The sequence below is a fragment of the Geotrypetes seraphini genome, chromosome 1 (genome assembly GCF_902459505.1).
Source record: "Geotrypetes seraphini chromosome 1, aGeoSer1.1, whole genome shotgun sequence".
NCBI lineage: Eukaryota > Metazoa > Chordata > Amphibia > Gymnophiona > Dermophiidae > Geotrypetes > Geotrypetes seraphini.
In genome coordinates this window covers 409,180,442-409,207,387 of record NC_047084.1, presented here as the reverse complement: position 1 = coordinate 409,207,387, position 26,946 = coordinate 409,180,442, and the positions used below count along the sequence as shown (strand labels likewise).

Below are 26,946 nucleotides of genomic sequence, written 5' to 3'. Positions count from 1 at the left end.
GGCAAACAGATCGAAAAGGTTACGGCGAAATCTAGAAGGATGCTAAGTTGCATAGGATGGCCAGTAGGAAAAAGGAGGTATTGATGCTCCTGTATAATTGGAGAGATCTCATTTAGAATATTGTGTACAATTCTGGAGGCCGCACCTTCAAAAAGATATAAAAAGAATGAAGTCGGTCCAGAGGAAGGCTACTAAAATGGTATGTGGTCTTCATCATAAGGCGTATGGGGACAGACTTAAAGATCTCAATCTGTATACTTTGGATGAAAGGAGGGAGAGAGGAGATATGATAGAGAAGTTTAAATACCTATATAATATAAATGTGCATGAGTCGAGTCTCTTTCATTTGAAAGGAAACTCTGCAATGAGAGGGTATAGGATGAAGTTAAGAGGTGATAGGCTCCGGAGTAATCTAAGGAAATACTTTTTACAGAAAGGGAGGCAGATGCATGAAACAGTCTCCCAGAAGAGGTGGTGGAGACAGAGACTGTGCCTGAATTCAAAAGGGCCTGGGATAGGTACATGGGATCTCTCTGAGAAAGAGATAATGGTTACTGCGAATGGGCAGACTAGATGGGCCATTCAGCCTTTATCTGGCATCATGTTTCTATGTTTCTATATTCTAGAGAAATATGGTTCTTTGGGTATGGAGGCTAAACTGTTATATCGTAAACTGTGTTTGGTGGCCCGTAAGGGCATATTGAAAAAATTGGACCTCCAGTGCTGCTCCTAGTTTCTGGCATTGTCATGCGGATTTGAACCAATTGGCCTGTTAGGAAGCTAGAGATGCAAGAGGTTCTAGGAAAGGTAAAAGCAGGTTTGGGCTCCGTATATACGAATTTTACACCCACGTGGGTGTAGTCTTCTGTAAAGCTGGATGGTGGGATTGTTTGGTAGGGATGAAGAGCTTTAGGCAGACCTTGGGAAGTGGGGATGGGGGTGCTTAGGGATTTCCATATAGCAGTAATAGGCTACTGATTGAGGGGGGAAGGGGGTTGGGGGGACTGGGGGTGTAAAAACTTTTTGGAAAACTTTTGATGACTGGCTCTATGTTGTCTCTCAATGATCACTACTGCAATTTATTGTGTATTCATTGTATTGTTGTTTTGAAAAGGGTTTTTTTTACTGTCATCAATAAAACTGATTTGAACTAAATAAAAATACCATTTTCTGCCCTTTATCCAACTCCCCTCCAGGCCCAAGGCTTCCAATGCTCTGGCAATTCCTCCTTCTGTTGCTAGTGAAAGTACCAGCTCTCTCTCCCCTGTTCTCTAGGTCTTTGGGCCCCAAATAGAACAAACACAGGAGCCTGGCAATCACAGGCAGCTCTAATTATATGCTTGGATATTCCATCTAGAATGGACTGATTAGGGCTTTTCAGCAGGAATGCTCATACCTTCCTTTGTTCTCCTTCCCCTTTACTTTGGTTTCCTGGCTTTTGCCTCCCATAGAATCCCATTCAACGAATGAATCATCTACTTTCAGGTTCAGATGGGATGAGGAGTTTTCGAAGGAGAAGTTCAAGGCTGTTTGAAAATAAAATAAACCTAATTAACCTTTGTTAAAACAGTTCCACTGGCTTCCAGTAAAATATCAAGTATTATTTAAGATTTTATGCAAAACATATAGGGCACTATGGGAGCAACAACCATCATATTTGAATAGATGGACTGCTTTATATACTTCCACAAGATGGTTGATCTCTTCAGGATTATAGATTGACAACTCGCCATCTCTCGATGACCCACTGTTTTTCCCTCTGTTGCTGTTCTCCCCTTAATCGGTTGTTCTATATATCATAAATGTGAATTTGCATCCTTGTTGCCCATCATTTGCCATGCTATTGAGCTCAGTGCCTAAAACATGCACATAAGAATTTCTACTACAGCTCTTCATCCTTTTAATCTTTTAGGTGAAACTGTAACCTTGTTGCTAAACCTTCTACTGTGTATGTAAACTTGTAACTCATTCTGGGCTCTTCTGGGAGGACAGGCTAGAAATCCGACTAAATAAATAAATAAATAAGAGAGCATAGTTTTGGTTAGCACCAACTCTCTAAAATATCTCAAGAGATCTGAGGCAAAATGATTTATAAAAATCCAAACTTGTTAAAAGGAGATTATGTACTTACCCTGGTAAAATCTTTTCCAGCAGATAGGTGAGGCATTGTAGACCAAGGGTGGGCAAACTTTTTGACTCGTGGGCCACAATGGGTTCTTAAATTTGACAGAGGGGCTGGGTGGGGGGGAACGACCCGGGGAGGTTGGGAGGTGACTGGAAGGTAGGTCGACAGGGGGGTGACCCACGGTGCGTGAGGAGTTGCTATGATACTGTCATTTTTGCGAGCCTTTCCCTCTTGCTCCCCACGCCTCACTATACCTCTATCTCTGTAGTTATAAAATTATTTTAATGTTAAACCTTCCCAAACTTTCACTTATATTCCAATCGTATCTTATTTAAAACACATTGGCATAATTTCCCAACATCAAGCGACTTACTTCATTAATTACTTCATGCAGTTTACAAAACTTCCCTGTCACATATACATAATGCTCACAAGTATCCAATCACTCACTGATATAGACTCCTCACCTCATTTGATTCAGCAGCATGGAAAAAAAAGGGAAAATGTCCATCTCGTCCTCTGACTGGGACACAGATTGGTGGATTTTTTTAGGGTTTGCATTCTGTTACTTTAAAACCGCTCTTTTTCCATCCTCTTCTTGGGGGCCAAGGCTCCCCTCCAAGCAGCACTCGCATCTCTATCCCAAAGGGGCTTGCAAGGGGCACAAGGCCGCAACCTCTTCCCACCTGGATGTAGTTGTTCTCGCAGTAGTCGGCTACCTTCTCTAGGTTCATGAAAATGTCATGCAAGGCCCATTGCCACCTGGGATCTCCTCCTCCAGCAGCATCTTCACATTCTTAAACCGCTACTATGGCGCGAGGGCAAGAGTGCCAAGCGAAGGAAAAGAGGAGGGGGCGGGACCTGGAAAGCGCGCCAGGACATAACATGAATTCATCCTCATCCAATGAGATCCAGAAGGAGCTGAAATGCCTTACTTCCCCCCAATCAGTACTTAAGGGGCGGACCTTTTTCTTACTCTTCCCACCCCAGGGACCATTCTGACCAATCAGCAGTAGAGCCGAGAAGAAAAAAACGGTGCTCCACAGGAAAAGCCCCGCCTAGCCATGTGTCGAATCCACCCCACTGGATGAGCTGTGGAGAAGAGCCAGATGTTTGGCAGGCCATATTAAAAACCTAAATGGGACGGATATGGCGCACGGGCCATAGTTTGCCCATGTTTGTTCAAGACCAGTGTTCTTAAATTTCCTGCCGGTCCACAGGGCCAGTACGTGCATCAGGCCCAAAACAGTGTTCTTCAACCGCTGGTCCACGGTGCAATCGATGCGGCGTTATCTTCGAGCCAGCTCCCTTTCCTAACTGATTCAGTGCAAAGCCACAGGCAGTGGCTCCTACGGGCATCCTGCGCCTGAACTGGAAGCCTTCTCTCTGACATTCCAACTTCAGAGGGAAGGCTTCCGGATGAGGCACGGGACATGCAAGGTGCAATTAGTACTATTATGGGGGCGGGGTCTGGGGTGGACTTTGGGTAGAGATGGACGGGGTCTGGCCCACGACTTAGCCCAGTGTTCTTCAGATGCCGGTCCACAGAATAAATTTTTATTTCTGCCAGTCCATAGGTGTAAAAAGGTTGAAAAACACTGTTCTAGACCATAGGGTTATTTCTCACTACTCACATGGTCTGCAGAAGAAATCCATTACAGGTTGTTCATTCTGCCTCTAGAGTACTTCACGGGCTAGTTTAGCACCCTCTAGCAGTCAGTATCTAAGCATAGAGAGACACACTCAACTGTGTGAAGTAGAGGCACCTGTAACGACAGACCAAACTATTGTTCTGCTCAAACAACTAAACAGTACTGTTAATCTCCAACAGAGGCATCAAAGGAGTTCAGAACTACTCCAACAACAGGTTATACATATGTACAAACTCTTGTTAACCCTAAAGGGTTGACCAGTATCCAAGAAACAGATTGGATAAGCAGAAGACTGAAATCTGAATCTGAAACAGGCACAGCAAGGACAGGGCAGGCGTCTAGAATGTCTCGCCTATCTACTGGAAAAGATCTCTCCAGGGTAAGTACATAATCTCCTTTTTCAGTGCAATAGGTGAGACATTATATCTAGACCATAGGGATGTACAAAAGCAGTCCCCCATGAAAGCTATGGTGGGCATGCTGCACCGGCCCTTAAGACCGAGGACCCAAATGGCAGAGTCCTGTCTGGCAGCAACATCCATTCTGCATAAATTGGCAAACGTGTGAAAAGAAGACCACGTTGCCGCCCTGCAAATCTCCTCAGGAGAAACAGATCTAGCTTCCGTCCATGATGAAGCTACACACCTGTCAGAAAGCACCTTAACATAAATAGGGGATAGTAGCCCATCAAGAATGTAAGTTGAGTAAATGGCTGTATGGATCCATCTAGAGATCGTAGCCTTAGACATGGAAGAACCCTGCAGAATCAAATGAGCCACCACAACACGTGGTCAGAAAGCAAAACTCATGAGAGATTCGCCAATAATTCAGGAGAACCCTGCGCCCGTCCAAGTACTTAAGCAGATGATCCTGAGATTGAAACCCGTCAGCTGAACAACCAGGAAAACACACTTCCGGATGGACATGGAAAGCCGAAACCACCTTCAGCAAAAAGAAAGAAGGAACTGTCCGCTCTCAGGAACTTGGAGTAAAGGGAGTCAACATGCCAATGCCTGCCATCCGGAAACTCTACGGTCTTAAGAGAGCGGCCAGCAAAAAAAGTCTGGAAAGTTAAATCCTGGAGAGAAACATCTCTCAGTGGATCAAAAGGAGGCCTGGCAAACCAGACCGCACTACATTAAGGTCCCAGCCTGGAAATGGATTCATAACAGGCGACTAGACCTAAAGATATTTTTGCAAAACCAAGCAACATCTGGATGCAACTCCAAAGAGAACTGCCAATCCTGGGATCTAGAACCAGAGAGACCAGCCACCGGGATCCGCAGAGACGCCTCCATGAGGCCTGTATCCAGACCTGCTTGGAGAAAGCAAGGACCCGCGACACCCGAGTCGAATAAGGGTTCACCTGTTCTTGGTCACTCCAGCGATCTAAAGGTCTTCCATGCCTTAGTGTAAGCTGACACCACGGACGATTTGGAAGACCTAAGAAGCTTTAGCTATGACAAGCTTCGAATTGCCTTGATGGGTTTTTTTTTGTTAAAGCTGTGCACTCAAGAGCAAAGCTGTAAGGATAAAACTACCCAGATCTTTCATGGAAATCGGGCCTAGTTGAGACGGTCAGGAAAGACACTCAGGTGCAGACTATATGCCACCTACAGCCACATCAGATCTGTGCACCACGGCCTTCAATGCAAATCGGAACCCCTAGAATGATGCAGCCAGGGTGAGTTGCAATCCTCCGAACAGCAACCAAGGTTGAAAAATGGAGAGAAGAACCTCTGGAGGCCCCAGTTGCTCAAGAGCATCAGTTCTCTCACTTCTGAGCCAGATCTGTGACTGAAGAAGCGTGGAACCATCTAATTTGGCACCGCAGACATGAGGTCAAGGTGGGGCTGCTCCCAGCGCCTCATGAGCGCCCAAAATGCCTACTGCACTAGGGCCCACTCACCTGGAACTTTAGACTGATGGCTGAGGAAGTCTGCTGGAATGTTGGCCACCGCGACCACATGCGCCGCTGTCAGCATCAGAAGACTTTCCGCCCAAAGGAAAAGAAATCAAGCCTCCTGAGCCAAGATTAAGTTCTTGGGTCTTCTCTGACGATTAACAGAGACCACTACCATCAATGATAGACCGCTTCTGTGGTAACGGAGCCCAACAGTCCTGAAAAGGATGACAACCGTTGTGAGCCTTTCCCAGCCATGAAGGCTAGCATCCTTGGTTACTACAATCCAGGAGGCAAGGCTTAATGGAACTCTCTGGCAGAGTGATTGAGGATGAAGCCATCAGGTCATACACACTCTAGCCTCCAGAATCCACCACAGACTCAGCTCTAAGACATCTCAGTGGAGTGCCCAGTGAGAGAGGAAAGCATTCTGAAGTGAATGCAAGCATGTGTTCGTCCAGGGAACCACGTCCAGCTTGGTAATCCTGGAACCCATACACTGTAGGACGTCCCAAGCAAGAGGCCTCCACCTTCAATATCTACGAAATCTGTGCCCAGAGCTTCTATTTTCGAGCCTCAAACAGGTAAACATGGCCAGCTACCGTATCAACTATTCTAGCGACTGCGTGGGCATTTTTTTATTTTTAAAGTTGACAATTCAGCCCAGGTATTCCAGTACGTGGAGCACTGTCGCTACTGTAGTGCAACCCTTTTTCCAGGGGCACTCTGAGCTACCAGGCGACCAGATAAGGATGAGCCTGCAACTCCACCCAACTCAGAGGAGCCTCTACTACCACCATCACTGTGGTGAAGGTCCAGGGTGTGGTTGTCAGCCCAAAGGACAGGGCCAAAAGTTGACATAGCTGATCCAGTACATGAAACCACAGAAATTTGCGGTGATCTGGATAAATGGAAATGTGCAAATTTGCCTCTGTAAGATCCAGGGAGGCCAGAAATTCCCCCGGCGCCATTGCTAGAAGGACCCACCACAGGGTCTTCATCCAGAACTGAGGAAGCTTAAGAGCCGGATGGAAGTGCTGCAAAATCAGAATCGGTCTGCAAACTTTTTATCCAGTCTTAGGAACAATAAAATAAACAGAGTATCTGTGTAAACCGAAGGTAAGCCTGGCATCAGCTGTACTGCTTGAATATCCAACAAGCGCTGAACAGCAGCCAGAAGAAAGCTCACTATGTCTGGACTCCTGACAGGAGAAAACACGAACTAGTCTGTGAGAGGCTAGAAAAACCAGCTTGCAGCTCAACTGAATAAATTCCACGACCCATTGAACTTTAATAATGTGCAGCCAGGCAGGCCGAAACTGCAAGGACCGAACCTCCTATCCGCAGAGGGGCCCTCGGCATCCTGGCATCATTGGGTCATACAGGAAGGTGAGGCAGGAAGAGCAGCAGTAGACAAAGCACGCCTGCAGCCTGGAATCCTGAGAAAATCTCTGCGAAGAGGATGAAAAATCTTGCCTGTAGTTAAGAAAATATCATCAGGAACCACTCAAGGGAGGATGCCCAGCACCCTTGTGCCTTGCTCTACTATCCTGCCAGGTCTTCGGGTGAAGATCCATTACCAAATTCAAGAGGTCAACCAGATCCTTGCCATACAACAACTGCCCCTGAAAAGGTAGCCGCGCCAGAGTTGCCTCGGAGGAGAAATAACCAGCCCACTGCCGAACCCAGAGCATTCAGCGGGCCCAAATAGAATCTGCTGACACTCTTTCCAGCACCTTCAAAATGTCATAGAAGCCATCCGCCATGCAGGCCATCCCAGTCCACAAAGCTGAGGAAAAGGTGTTCATTGCTGAGCTAGACAGGTGCATGCCACAAAGGACATGGGCAACGCAGCTCCATGACTGAATAGATGGTTCAAAATTTTCCAGAGAATCACATACACCTGAAAAAATAAAGAAACATACAGAGCAGATCAGAACGACTCCTTCTGGCTCACGTGCGGAAGGAAAAATTGAAGGGGGCAGAAGAGCCCTCTAGTGAAGGAGGAGATGTGAAAAAGCTGGAGTGGATTCCTTCTGCATGGCTCACGAACATGGGGAGAATACCTCACCGTCCAGAATTACACACCTATTGCACTAGAAATCCTTATTGGCAATGACCGTCACTCACAGCTTTATGAAACAAAGCCAGAAGTTTACACTTAACTCTTCACTGAATTGATAACCAGTATAAATCTTTTAATATGTGTGTAAAATAAGTAAATCAAGACACATTTGCTAAAAGACACGCAGCTGCATTTTGTGCTATCTGTATATATTAGTAAGCCCAAATATAGTGAATTACAATAGTTCAGTTATGGAATAATCAAACATTGAACCACAGTTCTGAAATTTGACCATGGAAGTAAATCTTTCATTCTTCTAATCATTCTTAATTTAAAAGATACTTTCTGAACAATATTTTTAAGTTGGAAGGATAAGGATAAAGAAGTGTTAACCCAGACACCAAGATACTTTACACATTATACTATGGGAATTTTCAAACCATCAAATGAAAAGATCTCTGGAACTGGAGAAGAGGAAGTTTTCCCTGATCGAAACAAAATCTGTGATTTAGATACATTCAATTTGAATCTATCTGCTATAATCCAAGCTTTTATAGCTTGATGACAAATGCTAAGAAACTGTAAAGCTCAATCAATAGTTACCTTTAGTCTCCAGCGTCACAGGATCCGAGTAATCCCCAGCCACTGCTTTGTTGCAGGCTCGAGCTCGGAAATTCATGTATTTTGCCTCAAATTTCACGCCTGATCAAGGGTTAGATTGATAATGGAAGATTAGGTTCTTACCTTTGGTAATCTTCTTTCTGTTAGTCCTTGATGGAGTCAATACAATAGGTGTTTTATCTCAACCTGCGAACTGGGTCTTACAGAAAACTGCACACTTTTTCTCTGCTGAGGTTGATGGCTGAGGAACACAGAGCCCTGTACAGTTCAGTCCAAAAAACAAAAAGCACTGGCACAAAGCATACACACAAAGGGTGGCATGGGGAACTTCCCCACCATACAAAAGCGTTCTGTTCTGCTTGGAAATATATAAGAAAACAATTAATAAACAAGCAACATGAAAAACAGGCAAGAACATGAAACCAACCTGCTGCGTGCAGCGAGCACCAACTGAAACAAAGCCAGCGATAAAGATATCTACTCACAGGGCCTGTCTGTTGGTTGGAAGATACATAGGTCTGAAAGGAGAAACATCCAAGGCAAAAAAAGCAGGCAATACAGAGAAACACAGTAGATAGAGGGCGGGTTGTATTGACTCAGTCAGGGACTAACAGAAAGAATATCAAAAGTAAAAACCTAATCTTCCATTCTGTTACATCCCTTCCAGAGTCAATATGATAAGTGATATACCAAAGCAATGGCAACATCTAGGGTAGGACAGAAGAGACTGCCCACAATACCGAGATCCCTAAAACAGCGTCAGACCAAGCTACCATATCCACTCTGTAAAACTGTGTAAATGTATGGAGAGGCGACTAAGTGGCCATTCTACAAATTTCGGCCGGAAGAATTGCTTGAGACCCTGCCCACTAAGCAGCGACACCTCTTGTTGAGTGAGTTTTGAGAGAAAACAGCATCTGCTTGCCACAAGTGATGTAAGTTGACAAAATGGCCATGTGGATCCACTGGGCAAGAAGAGGCCTACCCCTTCTGGACTGAATAGTCAGGACAAACAAATGGCCAGAAAGATGAAAATCATTGGTCCTCTCTAAGTAGTGGAGTAAGACTCTTCGCATGTTCAATTTTCAAAGAATTTAATCCTTCCATTCTGACCCTGTGGAATGAAAAGCAGGCAGACGAACTTCCTGGTTGACGTGAAAATTTGAAACCACCTTCGGAAGAAAGGAGGGGGAACTGTGCAGAGGGAAACCCCCACCTCCATGAACTGGAGAAAGGGCTCTTTGCAAGAGAGCCTGCAACTCCGAAATACACCTTGCTGAAACAATTGCCACAAGGAAAACTGTCTTGGCTGTAAGGTCCAGAAGAAACGCATCCTTGAGCTGCTCAAAACGGGCTTCCACAAGCTCTCTCAGCACAACATTAATATTCCATGAAAGGAAAGGCTGTCATAGGAGTAGCCCCAAGTGACGCACCCCCTAAAAATCTGGTCACATCAGGTTGAGATGTAAAGGAACTGGTATCACTATGTGCTCTAAAACAGGAAAGACCTGCCACCTGTACCTTGAGACAGGCCACCGCAAGACCTTTTCTGGACCAGCCTGAAGGAAAGTAAGGACGATAGGAATAGGAGCATGCAATGGCTCATCTGGTCTCTGGCACACTATTGCTGGAAAGCCTTCCAAGCATTGGCTTAAGCCACCATTGTTTTGGACTTCAAAAGAGTGGCAACAACAACATAAAAGTATCCTCTCTGAATCAAGGCCCTGTGCTCAAGAGCCATGCCATAAGACCAAAGTGCTGGGGATTCTCCATGGGAACCGGCCCCTGAGTGAGCAGGTTGTGATGAAGAGGGAACTTGAGCTTCCTGTCCCGCTGAAAACAGCCCAGATCCCCATACCATGGACAGTGAGGCCAATCTGTAGCCACGAGGATAACAAGGCCTGGATGAGTCGCTATCCTGCAGATGACTCGATGACCTAAAGGAGATCCTGAGTTGGCCATGGCTGAACCAATGCATCTAGCCCTAAGCTTCCTGGTTCTGTTCTTTGACTGAAGAAATGCCTGACTTTCGAGTTCTTGGCTGAAGCCATCAAGTCTGTCCAATGCCACACAATGAGACAAAATGCTCTCTGCAAGAGAAACCACTCTCCTGAGTCCAGGACTTGGCAACCGAGAAAGTCAGCTTGTACATTTTCCACTCCAGCCACGTGTGCTGCCAAGAGAGCCTGAAGATGTAGCTCTGCCTACCGAAACAACATCCGAGCCTCCTGACTCAGGGGAGCACTCCTGGTGCCTGTCGATTCACGTACACCATTGCTGTGGCATTGTTGGAAAACACTCTTACAGCTTTTCCTTCTAGGGTGTTTTGAAGAGCTTGCAATGTCAAGTGTATGGTCTGAAGCTCCAGACGTTTGATCAACCAACCCTTCTGGTTGTGAGTCCACTGGTCCTGTATGGAACAGTCCTTGCAATGAGCACCCCAGCTGGAAAGACTGGCGTCGGTCATGAGAGTAATCCACTCTGTGACCCGAAGAGGCATGTCTCATGCTAGAGATTCTCCCTGAATCCACCAGCGCAGACTGCTGCATGTTGGCTCCATCCAGGGAAGTGGCATCTGAAGAGCATGATATTGAGAATACCACCAAAGTAGGTGGGACTCCTGCAGAGGCTGCATGTGTGCCCTGGCCCAGGGCACAACTTCCAGGGTGGCTGCTATGGACCCAAAGACTTGAGGATAATGCCAAGCACTGGTGTTCAGTAACACTAGGAGATTCATGATCTGTTCCTGGAGCTTCTGTTTGTGCGGCTTGGGAAGAAAAACACATCCATGAACTGGACTCCCAGATGTTCCAGCATCTGAGAAGGCGTAAGCTGACTCTTCTTGAAATTGATAATCCAGCCCAGGCGCTGTAGAACAGAGAAAACTGTCTTCATTGCTTGGTTGCACTCCAGTCTGGACATGGACAGAGCTCTGATCAGCCGGACATCCAGATAGGGATGATCTTGGACCCCATCCTGCGGAGTTGAGCTGCCACCACATCCATCATCTTGATGAAAGTGCAGTGATCCATCACTAGCCCAAAGGGAAGGGCTGCAAACTGGTAATGCTGCTGGAGAACATGAAATCTCAGATACTTCTGGTGCCCTGGGAATATAGGGATATGAAGATAAGCCTCTGTCAAATCCAGAGATGCAAGGAATTTTCCTAGACACATTTCTGTGATGACCAACCGCACCTTCTCCATTTGAAAGTGTAGAATCGGCAGAAAAGCACTGACCAACTCGAGATCTGGTATGGGTCTCCAGTCCTCTGGGCCCTTCTTTGGCACAATGAAATATAAGGAGTATCTGCTGGAGCTTTTAGGAACTAGCTTGACGGCTTGAATGTCCAAGAGACGCTGCAGCATCACTCAGACCTTTAACGCCTTCTCCAGTTTACCTGCAGGAGAATCCAGAAACAACTCTGGGGGAAGATGAAAGAAGTCTATCTTGTGTCCCTGCTGTATATCTAGCACCCACTGGTCTGAAAAGATCAATTCCCATTCCTGGAGGAACTCAGACAACCAGCCTCCAATATGAGGAGGCACGGATAAGGACCTGGCGTCATTGGGATTTCTTGAAGATGGGGCTGGTGTGAGAACCTGAAGCCTGCTGGCATCTGGGGTTTCTGTAGTGTTGGCTGTAGCTCTGAGAATATCTCTGGGTGGACGATGTCAGCCTAGCATTGCTAGCAGCTAACATTTTCAGATGACCTAACCAACATCAGCAAAGGCCTATGGGACATTATATCAATCTGACTCTGGAATGTTGATGCAGATAGACCCTAAGGCCCTGATTCTCCAAAAGTGCGTCCTGATTTTAGGCAACTGTAGACGTCCTACAGCTGTCTAATCAGCCAATCGGGATGCACGTTTTTAAAAAAAAAATGCTCCCCAGGCAGGCCTGAAGGCGCCTCCGGGAGCCTAGGGAGACCCGCAAGATGCCTAAGCTCGCCTACAGGCCTTAGGCGAACTTAGGCGGCCCTACGCGTCTCCCTAGTAGAGGAAGAGACGCTTAAAATGTAGGCCAGCAAAATGCTGGTCTACATTGTAAGTAGACGCGGCCGCTATACTGATCGCGGCAAGGGATCTCCCTGCTGCAATAAAGTATAGCGGCCGCCTGTCCCATCACCGACAGGAGGATGCCTAACTCCTCCTGTCGGAACCCCCTCCCCCCCCAACTCGTAATCGCCGACAGGAGGATGCCCAACTCCTCCTGTCGGAACCCCGGAACCCCCTCCCCCCCAAACTCGTAATCGCCGACAGGAGGATGCCCAACTCCTCCTGTCGGAACCCCGGAACCCCCTCCCCCCCAAACTCGTAATCGCCGACAGGAGGATGCCCAACTCCTCCTGTCGGAACCCCGGAACCCCCTCCCCCCCCAAACTCGTAATCGCCGACAGGAGTTTGCCCAACTCCTCCTGTCGGAACCCCGGAACCCCCTCCCCCCCAAACTCGTAATCGCCGACAGGAGGATGCCCAACTCCTCCTGTCGGAACCCCGGAACCCCCTCCCCCCCAAACTCGTAATCGCCGACAGGAGGATGCCCAACTCCTCCTGCCAGAAAGCCCAACGACCCCCCGCCCCAACTAATCTCCCTCCCCCAACTAACCTTTCAATGTTGGTCAGCTGAACGGGTCTTGCTGCCATCCAGCCGACGGGTCTGCCTCGTGGAAATGAGACGGCACGCTCCTTCCCGGCCCATCCCCCTAAATCTAAGGCCAGGGGAACGGACCCAAATTCTGATGGCGGCACACAGCAGGCTGGCTGCACAGATCCACCCGAAGCTTGCCCTGTGAAGCTGCAGTCTGGCTCCACTGAAACTTCTTCCTTTCCCAGGCAGCGAACCCCTCCAAAAGGGAAGGCACCGAAGCCACCAAGAAAAAAATGAACTTAAGCAAAAAAATAAGAAAAAATAGCAGAACAAATCAGAAGCACTTCTGCACGGTTTGCTTGTAGAAATAAAAATTGTAGGGGACTCTGTGTTCCTCAGCCATGTCAGAGGAGCAGAGGAAAAAAAAGTGTGTGGTTTTCTGCAAGACCTGGTTCGTGGGTTGAGATAAAACACCTAACGTATTGACTCCAGAAGAGACGTAACAGAAAAACCATTAATAATAATAACAGTTTATATACCGCAATACCGTTAAGTGCATCTACTTTTAGAAACTACAAATAAAAATAACTGCATACACTTTTACTATCATCTTTGCTGCAGACTCAATTAATACCGCATATACTTGAATATAAACCGAGATTTCGGGGCCAAAAAAATGGCCCAAAAATAATGGTCTCAGTTTATATTCAGGTCCTCGAGTTTTCACGCTCCCCCAGACCCCACCCGGAACCCGTTGCAGGCCTCCTGTGGGCCTGTTTTAAGCCCTAGTGGTCCAGAGGTGAGCCGGGACAGAAGCGATTCTTCCTGCATCCTGTCCTGGCCAACTGTGAACCACCCCACTTCCCTCCCACCTCCCCGACCCCTCCTCCAACATACTTTTTGAACCCTGGTGGTCTAGCAGTGAAGCAAGGCAGGAGTGATTTTTTTTAGCTCCTGCCCCATGCAGAGTCACGATCAGAAATGGCTGTGCAAGTTCCTGGGGTAGTCTCGTGAGTACGGTCTCATGAGATTGCCCCGGGAACTTAAGCAGTCATTTCTTGATTGCAGCTTTGCACATGGCAGGAGTGAAGAAAAACTACTCCTGCCCAACTTCACTGAGAGACCAACAGGGTTCAAAAGGTATGCTGGAGAGAGAGCCAGGAGGTGGGAGGGAATCGGAGTGGTTAACAGTTGGCTGGGACAGGATACCGGAATGATTGCTCCTATCCCGACTCACCGCTGGACCACCAGGGCTTAAGGAAGGCCCGGGAGAGGCCTGCAATGGGTCCGGGAGGTGGGAAGAAGGTGGGGTGGTTAACAGCTAGCTGAGACAAGACATTGGAAGGATTGCTCCTGTCCTGGCTCACTGCTGGACTACCAGGGCTTAAGGTAGGCTTGAGGGAAGCCTGCAACAAGTCCGGAAGGTGGGAGGGAGGCAGGGTGGTTAATAGTTGGCCGGGACAGTTTGATGGAAGGATTGCTCCTGTCCCAGCTCACTGCTGGACCACCAGGGCTTAAGGGAGGCCTGTAGTGGGCATCAGAGGCTGGGTGCAGAGTTGGGCAGGAAGGGAAGGAGGGACTGAAGGAGGGCTGGGTGCAAGGCAAGGCAATTGAATATAACCCCTCCCTCCAGTTTATATTTCAGTGAACCTTTCTCTCCCTTTTGGGGGGGGGAGGGATAGGTTATCTTGGTTTAATCGGATCTGTTTATATTAAGAGTATATACGGTAGGTTTTAATGCAAACCTCATTAGTATCCACAGTCTTCCATGGACATGAATATCCTTTGTCAATACTTCTAGAAGCATCCTCCTTGCCCAAACACTTGGAAGTGTGCACAGAAAGAGGACATCAAATTGAAGAAATAAATTAATCAAACCCAAACTAATTTCTAGGAGACTATTATAGATATAAAACATTTTTAATCAAGGACCTTTACTTGAAATATAGATCTTTCATTTACATCAAATTTTAGCAAATATGTAACCATGTCCAAAGAAAATGTTCTTAGGGCCCCTTTTACAAAGCCACAGCAGATGTTTCTACTGTGGGCCAGCAAAGTAAATGCTCCGACACTCAAAGGAAATCTATGAGCATCAGAGCATTTACCTGGCCAGCCTAAGGTAGAAACTTCCACTGCAGCTTTGTAAAATCCAGCATATTTTTAAAAAGGTGCAATATCCATGTTCTAAAACTTTTTTAAATATTAAGAAATTTTTCTTTGGACATGATTAAATATTTAATAAAATTTGATGTAAATGAAGGCTCTCCATTTCAAATAAAGATTATTTTTTTACATTTTGTAAAATGTTTACAATAGTTATGGAACTGGTAAAAGTTTTCTACAATAAAGTTTTGGGGCCTGGTATATAGTGAAGGTGCATGCAGATTCTTGTGAGTTTTTTTGTAATCATAGAAATAAATTATAATGCCATGGAAGGCTAATATTTATTCTGGGAGCATGAGAGAAGTATTACTCTCCACTTTGTTACCAAAGCCTGATTGATATTTCTCTATTAAACTGCACATAGTAACATTTACATTAGATAATCCTTACCAGTCAATGTATATTCTGTGCTCTTGATATGATCAATTATCTCCCAGCATCTCTCATCTTTTATCCTTGGAAGTCCATCAAAATTGGTTTTTCTGTACTCCAGCACATAGTGATCAATTTTGTTGTCCTCTTCTGGCATCCTCCATGCTACGGTCACACAGTTGTCTGCCACAAGACAGTCTGCTGGATCAATTTCAGGCGCTTTAGGCACTGCCAGAAAATAAAAGCAAACTAATAAACAGAGACAAGCAACTTCTAACTTGGTATTAGAACCATGCATACACTCCAGAGGTTGCGAGCTTTCTTCCAGTTTTTCAGTCCATATAACCAAAGACACCAGAATTGGGAAGTACTGTTGATTCAACAAAGGCAATTGTCCCACACTGCTCTGACAATATACTTCAACCCTACCCTGGCAAGGACCTCTTATAAAAATATCTTAATAATTTAATCCCTGATCAATCTTTATGTGTACAACCACTGACTATGCTGCTGAGATCTGCCAACTAGGATGGTAAACTGATATGGGAAGCCAGCATCTGGGATGGATTTGGGAAATAGATGGAGACCAACAACTCATTCTACATTAACCACTGACCCTCTCATGCTGTAACACGTCACCTACGTGTTACATAAATTTATAGAATACAGCATTTATGCACAGACGTATACACTGATGCAAGTAAATGGCAGTTGTGCGACCAACTACTACTCCATAATTATGAACTAAAATATCTTAGTGTGCAAAGGCAGATTTCCAGAGGAGATGAGAGTTATGGGCAAGACCAACCTTTGCAAAATAGCATTCACAAGAGCAACAGACCCGGCACGTTAGCACTTAAATGTGGGCACATTGGTGCCGACTTATATTAGTATTCTATAATGCCAATTAACACAAGTACCATTAAAGAAAAGATTCCAAGCATGTTTAAAGTGGGCACTTAATTATGACATCCAGTTAGAAAACTGCACCCTAAGTAGATGCTAACATTTACATGCCAGTTACACACATAAATGTGGAGAATGCTAGCATTTGTGTGTGCACACTATGTACATGCCAGGTATGTGTGTAGGTGGGGGAGAGGCACACACTTACACATGTAACTTAGAATACTATAAGTTACAAGTACACATATTTATGGCTTTATGGCTGGCATAAGGACTCCCAATTACACCTTGCGAAGTTCTCATGTGAATTTGTTTCATGTGACTACACTCTTTTCTGGAGAGTCTAGACTTAAATCTATTTTCATAGTAAACAAGTTAGTCCAAAAATGATTAAGGGAATTTATTATAGTGAGGCTCGAGGAATTTCTTCAAGGCTGGCACAAAACCAAAAGTCTCTTCAAACAACCAAAACTCAATGGAAATATTTCTCTCAAACCAAAACTCACTAGCTCTGTCAGTTCTAATACAGTAAGCCACTTGCAGCACTTTGAAGGGCTCTCATTAGCCTTTCTCTTCAGGACTACCCTACTTTGTAGTCCCTGATCCATTTAAACAAATCTCATTCTCCAGTAGTTTATTATATTGTTCCTCAGAGTCCAATCTGCCAGTCAGTAATACCATCCCATAGGCTCCTCCGGGGAAGTTTCATTTTCCTGGTTAGCAGGAGTCTCCCAATCCATCTCACTTGTGTCAGCTGAGAAGTTTTTTAACCTGCTGCGGAGCTCACTACTAGGGGGGAACTTCAAAATAGAGAATGACACGGTAACAAAATTCATCACCCTTCCTGTCCCTGCACATAACCATGAGAAGCAATCCCATGTCATTCTTTAGTGTCTGTCTCAACCTCAGTCCTTCTACACCAGCATTCTTCAATGCGAGGCTTGAGGGTCAGTGGTTGTAATTCTTCCCTCTCTCCTTAAAGAATGACATGGAGATGGTTTCCCAAGATTATCCACGTCATTTTCTAACTTCAAAACATGGAGCCGGGCTAATTGGACTAGACTGTTGTAAACACCCAAGGAAACTGGACTAGACTCTATTGTAAATTCCCAAGGGAATTGTTTGAGATTTTGCCATTCCATGTTACCTAATCCAGTTCTACTTTCCCTTTCAGTTTGATTAATCTCTATTAGAGCAGGTCAGTCCCTGCAGTCAGGATAGTTAGGCTTTTCAGTCCATTCTCAGATATATGTATGGGAGGGGATCTCTGTTCTCTGCTACTGATAGAAGTTTTTAAAGGCAAAGGAATGGCTTTCTTAAGTTGTCTTGGGATTCCGGTGTCCCCTACAGGGCATGCAGGGAAACCACCTAAAAAAACCCTTTTAAAAGACCCTCCCAAATCTCTTATTCAAGCTGTTAGCTTGCTTTCACATAACCATATGCTCACAGGAAAAACTGAAACATTTTACTCACTGTGCTGATGAGAGAAACTGCATGCAGCTGAATACAGCTTGCAGGGAGATCCTTTGCCTCAGTGAACTGAAAATCTGGATTTCAAGTCTTCTGACTGCCCCACTGGCCTGATCACCATGGCCGGAGACCTCCACCACCCTTGGACACGCCGCACAAACGCCTGGCAAAGGGAAGCAGTCTGGCTCCAATCCTAGTCGCGCCTCCACGGAACCGTTTCAGCCTGCATTACACCCACTAGTGGATGAACCTGGGGTGAGCTAGCTCCCAAGGGAAAGGTCCCGATCTGATGTGCAGGCTGTCCAGGGGGATTACTGCTGAGCAGGGAACCTGCCCAGAAGCAGACATTCTCCAACAGCCTTGCAATTTTCTGCAATCAAGGATGTTCCCGCAGGGAACCTCCACAGCATGAGGACGAAAACCACGAACAAAAAATACTGAAAGATCACAAAATAAAACATGAGCAGAAAAGATGAGCTCCTACAGCCTAGCTTGTAGGAAGAAAAGATTGGTGAGCATGCTCAGAGAGGAGGTATGTAATGGAGAGAGGTAGGGTGGGGGGAAGCTTCTGAATTTTTGAGGCTTCCTACCCACTGGCCCCGGAATAAAGAGAGATTGTACAAGAACAGTACTTTTTTTTTCAGTATTAAGTTTAAACTGAACCTTTAAAGCCCATGTTTTAATTTTATTGATAGAATCTGTCAATGTTTTTGAGAATAAATTTTTATCCAAATCAATTGTTAACAGAAAGATGTCATCTGCATAGGAATAGAGCTATTGATCTGAACCCAACAAAATTATCCAGAAAACTCGTATATATATATTATATAGCAGAGAAGAAACAGGAGACCCCTGCAGTATACCTCATGGGGGTTTCTAAAACCGTAAAGAAAATTCATCCTTGATAACTTGATACTATCTATTCTTTATAAATACCTCAAGCCAGCATGATACAGAACCAGCCATCCTTTCCTGTAATAACCTACACATAAACAATTCATGAGCACTTTACTCCTTCTTCTTAAGATTGCTCACTTCTGATACCAACTCGACCAAGTGTCTCAGTCCTATCCTCCCATCTCGTGTGGAGTCAGTAGTAAGATATCAAAAACTTTTTCTTAAATCAGATAACTGATGTGTCACTAAAAAACTTCACCTCACACATGTCACAACAGCAAACTCTTTACTACTACTACTGATTTCTAAAACCAATACCTAAAACATATATCATATATACTTGAATATAAACAGACCTGAATATAAACTGAGGTAACCTTTTTTCCCCCCCCAAAAAGGAGGAAAAAAGGTTGACTCAAATATAAACCGAGGGGGGGAGGTGTTTAAGAACATAAGAATTGCCACTGCTGGGTCAGACCAGTGATCCATCATGCCCAGCAGTCCGCTCACACGGCTGCCCTCTGGTCAAAGACCAGCCCTACCTGCGTACGTTCTGGTTCAGCAGGAACTTATCTAACTTTGTCTTGAATCCCTGGAGAGTGTTCTCCCCATGACAGCCTCCGGAAGAGAGTTCCAGTTTTCTACCACTCTCTGGGTAAAGAAGAACTTCCTTATATTCGTACGGAATCTATCCCCTTTCAATTTTAGAGAGTGCCCTCTCGTTCTCCCTACCTTGGAGATGATGAACAACCTGTCCTTATTTACTAAGTCTATTCCCTTCAGTACCTTGAATGTTTCGATCATATCCCTACTCAGTCTCCTCTTTTCAAGGGAGAAGAGGCCGAGTTTCTCTAATCTCTCACTGTATGACAACTCCAGCTCCTTAACCATCTTAGTCGCTCTTCTCTGGACCCTTTCGAGTAGTACCGTGTCCTACAGCAGGGTTAAGACCACGGAAGACTGCGAAGATCTCCAAAGGGACCTAACGACACTGGAAGAGTGGGCCAAAAAGTGGCAAATGAGCTTTAACATAGGGAAATGCAAGGTCATGTATGTAGGGAAAAAGAACCCTATGTTCACCTACAAAATGGGGGGATCACTGCTAGGGGTAAGCAACCTTGAAAGAGACCTGGGAGTGATGGTAGACACAACATTGAAGGCATCGGCACAGTGCGCCACAACCTCAAGGAAAGCAAACAAAATGTTGGGTATCATTAAGAAGGGTATCACGACCAGGACGAAGGAAGTAATCCTGCCACTGTATCATGCAATGGTGCGCCCTAATCTGGAGTTCTGTGTCCAGTACTGGTCGCTATACTTCAAGAAGGACATGGCAGTACTTGAGGAAGTCCAGAGAAGAGCAACTAAACTGATAAAGGGTATGGAAAACCTCTCATATACTGACAGACTGAAAAAGCTGGGGCTGTTCTCCGTGGAAAAGCGGAGACTTAGAGGAGACATGATAGAAACCTTCAAGATCCTGAAGGACACAGAAAAGGTAGACATGGACAGATTTTTCAGATTATGGGGAACCACAAGTACAAGGGGGCACTCAGAGAAATTAAAAGGGGACAGGTTTAGAACAAACGCTAGGAAGTTCTTTTTCACCCAGAGGGAGGTGGATACATGGAACGTGCTTCCAGAGGCTATGATAGGCCGGAGCACATTACAGGGCTTCAATGAAGGTTTGGATAGGTTCCTAGAGGATAAAGGGATTGAGGGGTACAGATAGGAGTAGAGGTAGGTTATAGGGATAGTCAGGGACCACTGCTCAGGCAATAGGCCTGATGGGCCGGCGCAGGAGCGGACCGCTGGGCGAGATGGACCTCTGGTCTGCCTCAGCGGAGGCAACTTCTTATGTTCTTCATGTATGGTGACCAGTGCTGGACCGCAGTACTCCAGATGAGGGTGCACCATAGCCCGGTACAGCAGCATGATAACCTTCTCTGATCTGTTCGTGATCCCCTTCTTTAATAGTCAAGTGCAGTGCCTTGCCTTGCCTTGCCCTGCCAGGCTCTGCACCTTGTTCCTCCTCCCTCGTTGCTCTTCATCTAGCCCACTCCCTCCCTCCCTCCCCGTCTCTGCACTTAGCCCCCCTCACTCCCTGCCAGGTTCTGTACCCTGTCTCCCTCCCTCCTGATGCCTTGCAGGCCTCTGCTGGGCCTACCTTGAGACCTGGTGATCCAGCGGTAGCCAGGACAGGAGGGATCCCTCTCATCTTCTATCCATCCAATTCTAATTATTATCATCTCCCTCCTGCCTCTCCCGCATACCTTTAGTATCCCTGGTGACCTTCCTTCACTTCTGCCCATGCAGAGCCACTAGTGGCTCTGTCTGTGCCTTTTAGTACCCCTGATGGTACAGCGGTAAATCACGGCAGGAGTGATCTAAGAACATAAGCAATGCCTCCGCTGGGTCAGACCTGAGGTCCATCGGGCCCAGCAGTCCGCTCACGCGATGACCCAACAATTCCAGGACCTGTGCAGTAATCCTCTATCTATACCCCTCTAACCCCTTTTCCAGCAGGAAATTGTCCAATCCTTTCATGAACCCCAGTACCGTACTCTGCTCTATTACTCCCTCTGGAAGCGCATTCCAGGTGTCCACCACACATTGGGTAAAGAAGAACTTCCTGGCATTCGTTTTGAATCTGTCCCCTTTCAACTTTTCCAAATGCCCTCTTGTTCTTTTATTTTTCGAAAGTTTGAAGAATCTGTCCCTCTCCACTCTCTCTATGCCCTTCATGATCTTCCCAGCAAGAACTCGTGGCAGACAATTAGCTAGCAGCTCTGCACGGCAGGAGCAAAGGAAGGTTGCTACTGCTGCAATTCACTGCTGGACCATCTGGGAAACTAAAGTTATGTGTGGGAGGTGGAAGGAATATGAAAATAATTAGAATTGACTGGGTCAGGAGGGACCCCTCTTGTCCCAGCCACCGCTGGACCATCAGGTCTCATGGCAGGCCAAGCAGAGGCCTGTACAGGAGTGAAGCGGGTCTGCACTGACCCGAATATAAACTAAGACCCCCCCCCCCCATTTTAGGGCCATTTTTTGGGCCCAAAAATCTCAGTTTATATTTGAGTATATACGGTGTATTTTTCTTAGCATAAACATTATCACCTCATAAAATAGAAAAAGGTTTTTCTAAGGCTTTTGGGGTTTTCATTTTCTTTTTTTTTTACCTGGCAAGAACTTCAAAGTCTGAATCATCTGTCTTTCCTGGGAGAAATCCACCATCAAATGGCTCATGTTGTCACTGACTTTGGGTTTCAAAGAGAGGCGAAATGCAGCAGCCATTGTGACCCTACAGCCAAAATTTGAGAGGCACACCATTAAGACATAAGCATCAGGCCTGAGCTACTACTCTTCCCTAATTCATACTCTCTTGAGTAGTGTTCTTCAACCGCCGGTACGCAAAAATTTCCTGCCGGTCCGTAAAAAATAAGTGTCCCCTGCAAGCGCATGTCCATCTTCCTTCCGGCTTGGCTGCTCCTTATCTTCAGCACCAGCTGCATTTGTTTGCCAAGAAAGCGCACAGTGGTTCTTGCACACTGCATGTGGCTGACCCAGAACCAGAACTGGGTCAGCAGCATGCAAGAGCCTCTGAGCGCTGTCCCAGCAAACAAATGCAGCTGGCGCTGAAGGAGCAGTCAAGCCGGAAGGAAGACAGACACGCGCTTGCAGGGGACACTGATTCGGCTTCAGCAGAGGCTGAATGGCCCTGAACAAGTAAGGGAGAAAAGAGTGGGGGAGGAGAGCATTGGGACATGAGAGGGGCACGAATTCGGGACACAGAAGGAAGGGAGAAAGCATGAACTTGGGACACAAAAGAGGGAATAGAAAGGGAGAATTGTTAGGGATGAGTGTGTAAGTGAGAGGGAAAGATGGTGCACATGGAGAAAGAAAGAAAGAAAGAGGAAAATTGTTGGGCATAGAGAGAGGCGTGAGGTAAGAGATACATGGGGAAGAGAAGGATGAGAGGGAGAAATGTTGGATATGGTGGTAGAGAGGGAACAGAGGAACATATTGAAAGGGATGCAAGGGGAGGAATGTTGGACATAGTGATGGAGGGAGAGGTGTGGTATAGTGTTGGAGAGGGGTGATAGGAGAAATGTTGGGTATGGGGCTGGAGGGCAATAGTGAAAAATGCTGCACATGATCCAGGGGATGAGAGAGGGAAAAATGTTGGATATGGCAGTAGAGGGAGTGGGAAAGATGCACCATGGATCTCTCTCTCTCCCCCCCCCCCAGTCCCTGTACACGTGATGGAAATAGGGACCGAGCTGCGGGGATGGGGCGGAGACAGAGTTTTTTTTATTTCAGTCTTAGTAGTTTGCCATTCCATAATATAATTATTTTATTTCCGCCGGTCCATAAGTGTAAAAAGGTTGAAGAACACTGCTCTAGAGAGGTGGCTTACTGAGAATCAACATGAAGGATGTGGGAACTTCATAAAAAAAAGAACTCAACATATATCTTGAAAACCCAGAGGCTTTATGGATCTGCTTCCAAGAACTTCTCAAAGATGAATACACTGCAAGCAGAATCTACAACAGACTCATTGAAACTAAATGCCAATCTGTGCAAATTCTGCACCAAGTTCAGAGGATCAGAAAGAACTACATTACAGCTCCACAGATTTGTTGAGGATCTTGAGGAAATTTTGTTAACAGATTCTTCCCAACAGATCTTGGGGAAATACACAGATTATGTTTAACTGGAACAGGCTAAAATGGGCCAGGTTTAAGTTTGGCTTTGAAGAGTTATACACATCCTTAGTAAATCATCATAAAGTTTAATGACCGAAATGTCAGGATTGATCATTCCAAATTTAAAAAATGCTAAATAAGAGAGATCTATCTCTGGTATATTTTTGTAATTCAGCAGCAAACCCTCCCCATCCTAGCAACAATTGAATTACCTTGATGATATAAATATTTCAAAACAGACTTACTTGAATAAAATTGAAAAAAATTGAATAAATTTGTAGCAGTAGCATAATATTACAGGTTGTACAACATGACAAAGGTGAGCCAGCTCCTGACTCAGGCCACAGTTCTATATGCTGTGGAAATACAGTATTCAACAAATACAGACTCCTCACTCTCTTCTTCATCGTGGCTCAGCCTAGGAGTAGTGAGCTCAGCTAGCAAAGGGAGTGGGGAGGATTGCAGGAAGATTAGTAAAAAATAAAAACAACAGAATCTTTTTATACATTTCAAAATTTACAAATCAAGAGATTCTTGTAGTCTATAGGGAAACAATTAACATAGGAACACAATCAAAAAAGATTTAGTGGAACTAGAAAAGGTTCAAAGAAGAGCGATCAAGATGATAAAGGGGATGAAACTCCTCTCATATGAGGAAAGCCTATGGAAGATTAGGTTTATACCTTCGATAATCTTCTTTCTGTTAGTACCTGTAGGATTCCATACTCTACGTGTTCAATCCCAACCCGCATTCTGGGAGTTAAAGGAAACACTTTTCTAAGCATATGCTCCACCCCTTTAGCCTGAGAGCTAGCAAGTATATTCAGTTAAGTCCCAAAACCAAGTAACATATCTGAACAAATCCATAACAAGGGGGTATGGGGGAAGATCCCCCCCAAAACACAAACAAGTCTTGAACTTGAACAAGTAATAACAAGCACAAAGGCAACTCAGAAAAACATTGAGGAACAATGTAAAATTAAACTGCTGTGTACAACGAGCATCCCGGCCATTTTAGACAATCTGCATCTACTGTTTAGTAGGGGCCTCAATGCCCTGATTATGCAGTTCGATATGAGTTCAGCCTTTGATCTGGTAGACCACGAGAAAATGCCTAGACGCTATCGGTATCAGGGACGAGGTGTTGAACTGGTTTCGTGGCTTCCTTATATCTCGCACCTATCAAGTACGCTTCAATTATGAGCTTTCCGAAACCTGGAGCAATCCATCCGGTGTGCTACAAGGGTCACCACTGTCCCCACTGCTATTTAACGTCTACATGTCCTCACTGGGCATGCAATTAACCCAGCTGGGGATAAAACTATTCAGTTATGCAGATGACTTTACGATTATCATCCCATTTGCTAACTCCATCTTGGAAACGATTCCCAAAGCTTCAGAAGCCATAAACGTAATGGAGCAATGGATGACAGACTTCAAGCTCAAATTTAACTCAGAAAAAATGAAATTCTTCGTTGCCTTACCACACCCAATTAACACCAAAATACCACTAAGTATCAATAATCTTAGTTACCCTATCCAGCTCACTATAAAGATACTAGGTGTAATTCTGGATCAACGCCTAACCATGAAAGACCAGGTGGACTCCTTAATCAAAAAGGGTTTCTTCACTCTCTGGAAGCTCAAATCCATTAGAGCCTACTTCGATACATCGGCTTTCAGAACCCTGGTCCAATCCCTCATACTGTGTCTACTTGACTACTGTAACATCGCCTATTTGGCAATTTCCCAAAAAAATATGCAACGTTTACAAGTAATGCAAAACGCAGCGGTCAGACTGATCTTTGGGCTAAAAAAGTTTGATCACGTGTCACCCTACTACCGGCAGCTGCATTGGCTACCGATGGAGGCACGCGTAAAGTTTAAGTTCGCCTGCTTCTGCTTCAAAGCACTATACGGACTTGCCCCTACATACATAACCGACCTTTTCTCCTTCTCAGCCAACAGACACAAGAGGAGCTCACACTCCAACTTCGTTTCCCCCCCAGTTAGAGGTTGCAAACTGAAAAAACACCACGAACACCTTCTCTCACATCAAGCAGCGCTGTGGGGTAGGGACCTAGAACAATTGCTTTCGCCCACCACGTAAGAGGTTTTCAGGAAACGTACAAAAACACACCTGTTCCTAAAATATCTAGACAACTGACCCTCTTCTCCTTCCCCCTCGATATTGATCACCATATCCTATTAATCTCTCTATCCTCAAAAATGGATTTCCTGTCCCACCAACTCTCTTTCTTCCTCCCCTTTTAAGTTCAATCAATTTGTACCTCGCTTAATCTTTTGTAAACCGCATGGAACTTCACGGTATTGCGGTATATAAACTGTTATTATTATTATTATTATCCCAAGAAAAACTTTCGGTAATGTGCATACTTACAAAAAAAAATCCCCACAGGATCCGGCAACTGGCTGGAAAATCTTCAAACCTGTAAGGAGAATAACTGAGGCAGAAAAGCAGACTATTTGAAACAACGCAGTGTATACAAAGAGGGCGGGTCCTATAGGGATTAACGCTAGGTGACATACCAAAGCAATGGTGGCAGCTAGGGAGGGACAGAAGAGCCTGCCCTCAATACCGAGGTCCCAAAAGCGGCATCAAAACGAGCTACCACATCCACTCTGTAAAACCGGGTAAAAGTATGAAGAGAGGAACAAGTAGCCACTGTGCAAATTTGATCAGGATGAATCACACGAGACTCCACACATGACGCAGCCACACTTCTAGTCAAATGTGCTTTAAGCAAAATCAGCAGCTGCTTGCCGCAGGTGATGTAAGTCGCAGAAATGGCCATTCAAATCCATCGAATGATCGAAGACTTGGATGCTGGCCAACCATGGCGAGGTGCAGTAGTCAGGACAAAAAGGTGATCAGACAGCCTGAAATTGTTAGTCCTCTCCAGACATCCAATTTGCGTAACCTGTGGAATGAAACGCAGGCAACTGAACCTCCTGGTTGACATGGAGGTAAAAGGAAGGTACAGTATGGAGAACGATGCCTGCAACCATAATACAGAGAAAAGGTTTCCTGCATGAAAGAGCCTGAAGCTCCAATATGTGCTGTGCCGAGACAATGGCAATCAGAAAGACTGTCTTGATCGCGAGATCCAGAAGCGAAGTATCCTTCAGTGGTTCAAATGGGGCCTCTCCAAGGCCCTGCAAAATGATGTTAAGATTCCATGAAGAGAAAGGAAGATGCAAGGGAGGGCGCAGAAGGAGCACCCCTCTCATAAATCTAGTAACATCCAGCAAGCAAACTAGCGCCTCTGTGCACTCGAAAACATGAAAGGTCTGCAACCTGAACTTTCAGGGAGGCCACTTCCAGACCTTTGACTAAACCCTCCTGAAGAAAAGCCAGGACCACCGAAATGGGAGCCCTCTCAGACTCCACATGATCCTTAGCACACCATTATTGGAAAGCCTTCTAGGCTTTGGCATAAGAAGCC

At 45.5% G+C, this 26,946-nt stretch overlaps 1 protein-coding gene across 5 annotated transcripts in view; it reads right to left on the bottom strand.

Annotated features, from left to right (window-relative positions):
* Positions 1–26,946, bottom strand: part of FSD1L (fibronectin type III and SPRY domain containing 1 like) — a 201,887-nt gene that overhangs the window by 80,222 nt on the left and 94,719 nt on the right. For all 5 annotated transcript variants that reach the window (XM_033918462.1, XM_033918492.1, XM_033918472.1 and 2 more), the window contains 4 exons: positions 21,953–22,074; positions 15,516–15,725; positions 8,349–8,447; positions 1,397–1,526 (listed from right to left, as the gene is read on the bottom strand). In XM_033918462.1, coding sequence (XP_033774353.1) covers positions 1,397–1,526; positions 8,349–8,447; positions 15,516–15,725; positions 21,953–22,074 — 561 coding nt within the window. The remainder of the gene's footprint in view (positions 1–1,396; positions 1,527–8,348; positions 8,448–15,515; positions 15,726–21,952; positions 22,075–26,946) is intronic.